The following is an 8,928-nucleotide window of genomic DNA, read 5'->3' on the forward strand; positions in this document are numbered from 1 at the left end:
AATTTCAAATCACATATAGGCAACTTAAATTTCAGTCAAACCACAAGTGGATAATTTGTAATTTACCTAACATTAAACTTCAAAAACAAATATTAAAATATGCATATGCGGAAAAACGAGCACACAACCCTGTAGTACTAGTAGACTACTATATATGAGAAGATTGCTTTGTAGGAGCTGTACAAGGATAGAGAATATTTGAAGTAAGTAGATTAATATATTGGAAACTTGCGAGAAAAGCCTTTAATACAAGTGCATGTAGCACGATGGGTATATGCGACTAAAAGTCTAAAATCATCTTTACTTACGATAGCTTTTTGGATATGGTTTTACTCTTACGTTGACGAGAATAACAATTTTCATATGCAAACATTATTCTTAAATTGAGCCTATTATTAACATCACTTTTTCACTTACCAATAATCATTCACCACATCAATAATTTATAAAAAGTTTGTAAAATAATTTGTAACTCTAATATTTTCCACTACATATTTACCTATGTCGAGAGAGTTTTTCACTTAAATTTGTATACACAAATCTAAGGGCAAACCAGTAAAGGTTTAGTTTTCCACAAAATTAAAGGTTTATATAATGTCTTATCATTTAAATAAATTAAGAACCGTTCCTTATTAATGAAATGAGATTTAATTTCTTTTTTTAACACCAAAATGAGATTTTAAATGAAATAACACCATGCATGCCTTTTTATTATTATTATTATTTATATATATATATATAGATATATAAATGCACTACAAAAAACGCGGTTTTAAACTATGTTTTTTTAAGTTGCATTTATAAAAACGCAGCTATAGAGTGGCTTTGAGCTGCGCTTTCCAAAAACACAGCTACACCTAGCCGCATGTACTAAGTGCAGCTCCAGATCAACTCGAAAGCCGCGTTTCTTGATGTTCTAATTGCGTTTATGTGGGAAGGGCTTAGGCCGCGTTTTTAAAACGCTGCTATAGACCCATTATATATATATATATATATAAATATATCCTAAAGCCGTGTTTAGAAAACACGGCTATAGAAGAACCTAGAGCTGCGTTTATATGTAAAAACGCAGCTTTAGGCCTTGTTCTAAAGCCTCGTTTGGCAAACACGGCCATAGAAGTACCTAAAGCTACATTTATAGGTCCTAAATCCACGTTTGGCAAACACAGCCATAGAAGTACCTAGAGCTGCGTTTATAAATAAAAACGTGGTTTTAGGCCTCGGTATAAATTGAAGAAAAAATCTCTCATCACCACCAAACAAACTCATCTCAATCTATCACTCTCAATCAAACCCTCACTCTCTATCACTCTCAGCACCACGCTGCCATCGCCACTTCTGATCGACGCCACCGCCACTGCCAAGAACCTCTCCACCCATTTCCGTTCTCCATCTTTGCTCCACCACCAAGAACCTTGTTCCCATAGCTCTCTTTCTCAGCCATCATAGGTCAGAACTCTCTCTCTCTCTCTCTCTCTCTCTCCCCTTTTTTTCTTTCACTTATTTCTCTATGTTTTTTTTTTCAGTTTTAGGTTTGGTGGGTTTGGAAAGGTCATAAATGGGTTGGGTTTGGTTGTATTGTGGCTACTATTGTCTTTTATATAAGTTGTTCATTGTTTATTACTCATGTGGCCTATAGTTACAATGTGTTTTGATGACTGAATCTCTGTTGAATGAGACGATAAGGTAGAACAAGGTGGACAAGAGGAAGAAGAGAGAGGAGCGCAAGAAGTAGAAGAAGGAGAACATTCTTAGGTCTGGTACCAAGCTTCAGAAGATTACCAATCCCAAGACCTTGAAGAAGATCGGTCAGTCTAAGCATAAGAACCTCCTCAAGGTTGTTCCTGATGATTTGCTCAACAACAATAAGAAAAACTAGTCGCTTTTGTTATCATTCTCAATTTCTATGTTTTTATTTCAATTTTGAGTTCTTTTTGTTGGTTCATTTTGTAATCTCAAATTTTGGATGGGATTTTCCCAGAGTTTAATAGTGATTGGATTAGATAAATAATAATAAAAAAAATATTTATATATTGGTAAAATTTTATATTTTTTGCTTCGGTTATCTAATTTCTGAATGGTAGAAACTGCTTTTATAATCTATAATTTTTTTTGGTTTGAGTTTCATCAACTCTGCAAACCTATTTTGATAATTCAATAGCTGGGGTTGGGAGATTTGAACCTGGGATGTCTCTGGAAACACTCTGCATAATACCATTCAAAGTTGTATGGTAGTAGTCTCACATAAAGTTTTGACCTTTATGAACCAAATTTTATATTATGTGTATAGATAGAGAAAATGTACAAAGGGAAATTGTAAACCATTCTATCATTGTCAACATAGAGATCTGTTCAATTTCAACAGCTTGTGGGAGTATTCTGAAGTTCAATGACATAATGATGATGTAACTATAGGTCATATTAACAACAAGAGAATATCTATATGTGTTTTGATGATTGAATCTCTGTTGTTTTCCCCCAATCCTGTATTTAGGACTTTTGTCAAATTAAAAGTTATTTGTACTAAAGATCTATGCCCTTTTTGTAAATATGGCTTTGAAAATTTTTAAACTTAAACTAGTACATGTACAATACAGGATAGCATGATTATATGGTTTAATGAAATTTTTAGTTTGTGGGTGGTGACAACAAATTCCTCTTTGTTAACGTCAAAATATGTTTTCCCCTCAATTTTCCCGTGCATGGTTTATGGTTGGTTCTTTATGTGTGTGAGATAATTTTTGATGTCCTTTAAATAAATATAAAATTATTTCCTTGGTGGCAGGCGAAAATGCATGGTTTGATATCACTAATATTGAGATGAAGTTAATTATTATAGCCATCAGTAGTTTGTCTGCAAGTCATGTTTGTCACTTGCATACATATTAAAGGCTTTAAAAATTTAGCTAGTTTTACATGTTATCTTATGTATCATTCTCCTTTTTATTATGGTTGCAGAGTCCATAGTAGCTATGCTTCAGCATCAAAATTACTGGATCTCTGGTTATTCATCTGTAAGTCAAATAATCTTGTAAAGGTTTAGATGGTGCTTAGTAGCCCTGAAAGTCATTGTTCTTCTTAATCAATATATACATGAGAAGGCTGTAATTTAAACCATTGTGTTAAGTTTCTTGTTGTGCATACGGTGGCACATTCGTTTGGTGGGTGGGAACTTTTTGCAAGAATGGCTTATTATGCCCGCTTACGCTTGCTGGGTGGCCACGCGTCCCTGAAAAAATTAAACATAATTGTTGGATTGAGGTTGAGGTAATATGAAAATAAAGTATAAGTAACAGTCATTTACAACCACTGTCCTAATTAAATGTCATATTCAGTAGGGTCCATGCTTGTGTTTTGCTAACTCCACTTTTGAATTTTAGAAATGGTATCTAATTGACCCCGATATTGTCACACCATCCAATCAAATGGAATGGGCAATGCATCAACTTGGGGTCCTGAGGAGAAATCGGAGGACAAAGTTGAAGAAGGATCACTATAAACGTGATATGACAAAGGAACAAGTATTGGCCAACATTCTGCCGAAGGTTGATCTGGTGCAGTGGATGGTGATGGTTAATTATTGGTTTTTGGACAAAACTGTGATACTGCTACTTTATTCGTCTATCTCATTTTAGTGGTAATTTAGTCAAGAGATGTTTTGTTTTCATATACTTTGACGGTAATGTGGTTGTAGGCATTAAGTAACAAGAACAAGGTCAGTCGAGGTAAACAGAAGGAGATAGCAAGGTCTGGGGCCAAAAGTTTTGCACAAATTTCTGATGACATGGTAAGAAATTCATTACAAGTGCTACTATATTCATGTATCACATGAGCTGATTTTATGCTTCTGAATCACACTAAATGTTGAAAATACTCTTTTACTTTCTTGCTGGTGGTAGATACAAACTTAGAATTCATGAACACCTTAGTCAATGCAAATGATAAACAACATGACAATTCTGAAAGCAATTGTGTTTATTGTATGAAATTTTATTTATCATGTAGGCGAAAGCTAACGGGGCTCTGGTCAAGCGCGCAGATGTGTATCTAGAAGTATACTGTAAGAAAGATGGGGCTGTTGTTACTCCCCATGTGCAAGAGAACATGGTAAGCACAATTTGAATCGAATTTTAGTGTATTTTGTGTTTGTATTATTTATGGTGTGTAATATGTTATTTGGCTTTTGTGGGAAAACATGTAGAATAGGATGGATGAACTTTTGACTCAAGAGAGCATGCAACTACAAGGAGAGCCTGGTAGTGGAGTCCTCTGGTCCAAAGACAATGCGTATGCTCGGGTGTTTGGTCAAGAGCACCCTAGACGTGTACGTGGGGTGAGATTTGGAATCACCCCATCTGAAAAAATTTCAAAAACTCTTCACAGTTTACCTTGACTCCATCGTCGTCAAGCAGAACAACCCAAAGGATTTCAGAGTTGGAGAACAACTCCACTATCCTTAGGGAGCAACTAGCCCAAGTACAAGAACAACTCTCACAATCAAAAGCAAGGCACCAAGAACAAGAGAGACACGCAAAAGTAAGGCACCAACAGCAAATGGCCGAAGTGATGACCCACATGAATGCAATGTTCGCCCAACTTAGCCATGGTATCCGTGATTTGGATACGTCTCAGGTACCAAACAAATGTCATTTAGCAAAATACTACTTTTTGCAATGCATTGTTATGTGATATTAATACGATGTCTTTAATATATTCAAGCTGGCAATGCTTAATGGGGACTCTCCATGGGAATGAAACTGTGAATCCTCAGGTAAAACAAATACAACTAATCGTTATAACATACACAACTATATTGGAAAAAAAATAAAAATAAAAATCATTATAACATATACAACATATACAACTATAGCCGCGTTTTTATAAATGCGGTTAGAGGTCTCCTACAGCTACATTTTTTACCCCCTGATAAGCTGAGACCTATAGCTGCGTTTTGTAAAAAATGCAGCTATAGACCCGCTTTGGGTTGCGTTTAAAACGTAGTCATAGCCTGGACCTATAGTTGCGTTTTAAACGCAGCCCAAAGTGGGTCTATAGCCGCATTTTTTACAAAATGCAGCTATAGGTCTCAGTTTATAAGGGGGTAAAAACGCAGCTATAGGGGGACCTCTAGCCGCGTTTTTATATAGACCCCCGCAGGAGGCTATTGTCGTGCAGGATAGGCCACATTTGGAAACGCAGCTATATCCTATAGCTGCGTTTTTAGGGTCTATAGCTGTGTTTTTCAAACACGGCTATAGCCCTCGTTTTTTGTAGTGATGGTGGGGAGAAAGGAGGGAGATGTGGGATTCAAAAATAGATATGGATTATCGTAAAAAAATAAAAAATAAAAAAATAATCATTTATGCTGGATTATCACTTTAACTTACCACACATACCTTTAATTTCATTAATAAATAAACTTTTACATTTTAAAGAAAATTGAGAATATATTAATAGGTTTTAACTTTTAAGTATACTAGCTGCGAACCCGCGCGTTGCGCGTGATAATTATTTTTATGGTGGTTTTATTTTTAAAAAAATTACAATTTAAACTAATCTAATAATGAGTAATGTATTTTGTAATTATATTTTTATTTATTATAGGAACAATCATAAATGTAATATAGGAACAATCTAAAACACCAAAAAAAAAACTTAAACTTAAAAAAATTAATAAAACTTAACAATGATTAATTGAACCAATATTAGGATAAAATTTTGTTTTTGATAATCTATTAAGGTTATTTTCTTTGTAGAAATTATAATTTCGGCCACCCAAAACATATTATCAAATAAACAATTATTAGCAAAATCTAAGAATTAAATTTCTATACATGCATTGTTATAAAATAATAATAATAATTAAAATAAAATTGCAAAAGTTAAAATTTTTCACCTATCCGATTATTTCGTTTGGCTAACTTTTGCTTTTCTTTAAATAAATAGCATTATAGAGTACTTTGCCCACCACAAAGGATTAGAAAATAAAAAAAAATTAGTAAAGTCTCATAATTTAACATCTAAATTGAGCACTATAAAAAAATCATGCTATGTAGCAGAATAAATAGCAAATTATCCAAATCATGCTATGTAATAGAATAATATTATATTTTTATATGCTATATTTAATTCTTTAGAATGCAATAGGATAACATTTAATAATAAAAGAGAATAAAAAAAATAAATAAATCACACTAACCCAAAATAGAGTTTTAAAGAATATAAAAAATTATCAACTTAAAGTAGAGATGCAAGAAAAAAAAAAAAAATCCATCAAAAAATTTAGAGAGAGAGAGAGAGAGAGAGGGAACCTTTTTTTTTTTTTTTTTTTTTGTATATATATAGAAATGAATTTCATTTGAAAAAAAGGAAAAAGATGTATGTTAGATTAAAAGACCCAAAAAATAAGTATATATATGGTAAATATTTTCTGAAACTCAACAAGCTGCTTTGTGGGTATTTCTCTCTTCAAACGCAATGCATTGATCATAAAGGAATGTCTTTCCAAATTTTGGTGATTTGATATGTTAATAAACCTTTCACTCCAAATTTTGATCAAAGTAGACCGAATTGGATCAAAGTGGACCAAAATAGACCGAATTGGACCGAATTGAACTAAAATGGGTCAAATTGGACCAAACTGGAAAATACTATAAGGAAATGCTCCTATCATGTTCATATGATTTGCTTCATAATTTTTTTTTTTAAATCATAAAAAAATTAATATGATTTGTAATTCTTATATTTTTAAATAAAGTTGATCTCAAAATATGTGCTTGCACTACTTCTTTCTTGAATCTTCTCGGCAATTTCACTCTTCCAACTAAGCACTTTTTTTAATTAAGATATATATATATATATAATGCATGTATCATCTCATTCTTCTTCAACAAGCCCTAAAATCCTAATTGAATCCCTAGTAGAAAGAAACTTAAAATATACACTCTTATTTCTCAATTGAAAAAAAAAAAAAAAATAAAAATAAAACCTTTATATGTCTCCATTGTACTTGCAACATTTGCTACTTTTTGTGTGCCTATAATATAAATTTAAATTGCAAGTAAAATGTAAAAGAAAAATTCGCGCCCCACCCCCGGCGGCGCCAAAAAAAAAAAATTGATGTTCTCTTGTAAGAAAACTCTCTTCAACGCTACAAAAGTGGTGATACTTATGTTCTTGATTTTTAATTGTTGGGTTAAGATAGCTTAACCCCGATTAATTAATTTAATTACTCAAGTTGATTAATTATGTTCAATTTGCATGCAAATCGTGAAGGCATCAACAAATCACCAAATAAACTAAATGCAAAATAAATTTGACCTGGTGATTTGTTGACAAATGGGGAAAACCTCTTGCAAAGCAAAAACCCATTAGATAATTTTAATGTCATAACTAGGGGTGGCAATGGGCGGGCAGGGCCGAAGGATGGGGTCTTCGTCCCCGCCCCGCATGGTTTTGTCTTGCCCTATCCCCGCCCGCCCTGCATGACGAGGAATACTTTCTCACCCTATGCCCGCCCCTTGGGGCCCCGCGAATCCCCGCCCCACCCCGTAAAACTCTACTTTTTTATTAAGTTGCCCTACAACTAGTACAATTTTTTTAATGAAACCTATTTCATTAATAAAAATATACTTGAAATTACAACTAAATTTATCTCATCAAATCAAATTAATTTTTAGAAAAAACCAAATAATATATCCAAGTGTTTAACAAGACAATCATAAAAAAAATCTCATAGTATGACATATAACAAAATAAAGGCAGAGAATCACATTAAGTAGAATAAAATATGCTAATATTAATATGTTTACTTAAATAGTAGGGTTTTAGGGTATGAAAAATTTACAATTATAACCCTTAATAATGCGGGGCGGGGCGGGGATGGGGAGGGGCGGGGTGGGGTGGGTCTAAAAGTTTAACCCATCCCCGCCCCGCCCCTTGGTACGAGGCTAAAATCTTACCCCATCCCGCCCCACCGCCTTTGCGGGGCGGGGAAAACCGGCACGGGGCAAAGCGGGTGGGGCAGGTTAAGCGGGGCGGGGAAAAATTTCCATCCCTAGTCATAACTTCCAAGAATCCACTAATCAATAATTAAGCGGTTACAAGTATAAGGAATCTTACCACAATCCTAGTCTATCCCAAAATACTAACCTATAGTTGAACTTTTGCTTCAATACCCAATTGAACTTGATCTTGTATAGGAATGACAATTTTGCCCTACCCTGCTTGACCCGTCCTTTCCCGCTTCGCCCCACGTGGGTTTTCACCACCCCGTAAGGGGGTAGGATAGGGCGAGATTTTAGCCTCGCACTACGGGATGAGGTGGGGATGGGATTAGACTTTTTAGACCTAACCCGCTCCGTCCCGGCCCGCCCTGCTCCGCATTGATAAGGGTTAAATTGTAAATTTTTCATACCCTAAAACCCTACCATTTAAACAAACATATCATTAACTTATTTTATTTTATCTAGCAAGGCTTTCTGCCTCTTTCTTTTTCTTTAGCAAGGTTGGAAATAAGATATTAATTTTAACATTTTCTTTTATCTTTATTATAAACAAATTTATATACTATTGAATCATTGATTTTGTATTATGAGATTTTTGTTTTGTTGTGATATTGTCTTGTTAAACACTTTAATAATATTATTCAATTTTTGCTAAAAATTAGTTTAATTTGATGGGATAAATTAATTTTGTAAGTATATCTTTATTAACGGTATAGATTTTATTAAAAACAATTGTAGTAGTTATGGGTAAATTAACAAGAAGTAGAGTTTTAAGAGATGAGACGGGCTTTGCGGGGCCTCAAGAGGCAGGAATGGGACAAGAAAATTTTTCCCTATCATGCAGGGCAGGGTGGGAGGGGTAAGACAAAACCAGGTAGGGTGGGGGTGAAAACCCCATCTTTCGGACCTACCCCGCCTATTA

The 8,928-nt window shown here is 34.1% G+C and overlaps 1 protein-coding gene across 8 annotated transcripts; it reads left to right on the top strand.

The window, feature by feature from the left end:
* Positions 1-1,215: 1,215 nt before the first annotated feature.
* LOC112031360 (uncharacterized) lies at positions 1,216-4,726 on the top strand. Of its 8 annotated transcripts, none has more exons than XM_065761809.1 (7): positions 1,216-1,449; positions 1,687-1,837; positions 2,959-3,267; positions 3,381-3,566; positions 3,695-3,787; positions 4,006-4,107; positions 4,202-4,726. In XM_065761809.1, exons 4-7 carry the CDS (start codon positions 3,426-3,428, stop codon positions 4,391-4,393), a joined length of 528 nt encoding a protein of 175 aa, XP_065617881.1. In that variant the 5' UTR covers positions 1,216-1,449; positions 1,687-1,837; positions 2,959-3,267; positions 3,381-3,425; the 3' UTR covers positions 4,394-4,726. The 8 variants fall into 8 exon arrangements, with proteins under 8 accessions (XP_065617881.1, XP_065617884.1, XP_065617863.1 ...); XM_065761812.1 differs by having other exon boundaries at positions 2,959-3,014; positions 3,128-3,566; XM_065761791.1 differs by having other exon boundaries at positions 2,959-3,014.
* Positions 4,727-8,928: the final 4,202 nt, after the last annotated feature.

The sequence above is a fragment of the Quercus suber genome, unplaced genomic scaffold (genome assembly GCF_002906115.3).
Source record: "Quercus suber isolate HL8 unplaced genomic scaffold, Cork oak 2.0 scaffold_19, whole genome shotgun sequence".
Classification (NCBI taxonomy): Eukaryota; Viridiplantae; Streptophyta; class Magnoliopsida; order Fagales; family Fagaceae; genus Quercus; species Quercus suber.

Bases quoted from the DNA above. Each gene is read 5' to 3' on its own strand.
- LOC112031360 (XM_065761791.1), top strand. From the start codon at position 2,973: ATGCTTCAGCATCAAAATTACTGGATCTCTGGTTATTCATCT. The intron at 3,567-3,694 runs GTGATGGTTAAT...ATGTGGTTGTAG, and splicing joins TTGATCTGGTGCAGTGGATG to GCATTAAGTAACAAGAACAA. The intron at 3,788-4,005 runs GTAAGAAATTCA...TTTATCATGTAG, and splicing joins CACAAATTTCTGATGACATG to GCGAAAGCTAACGGGGCTCT.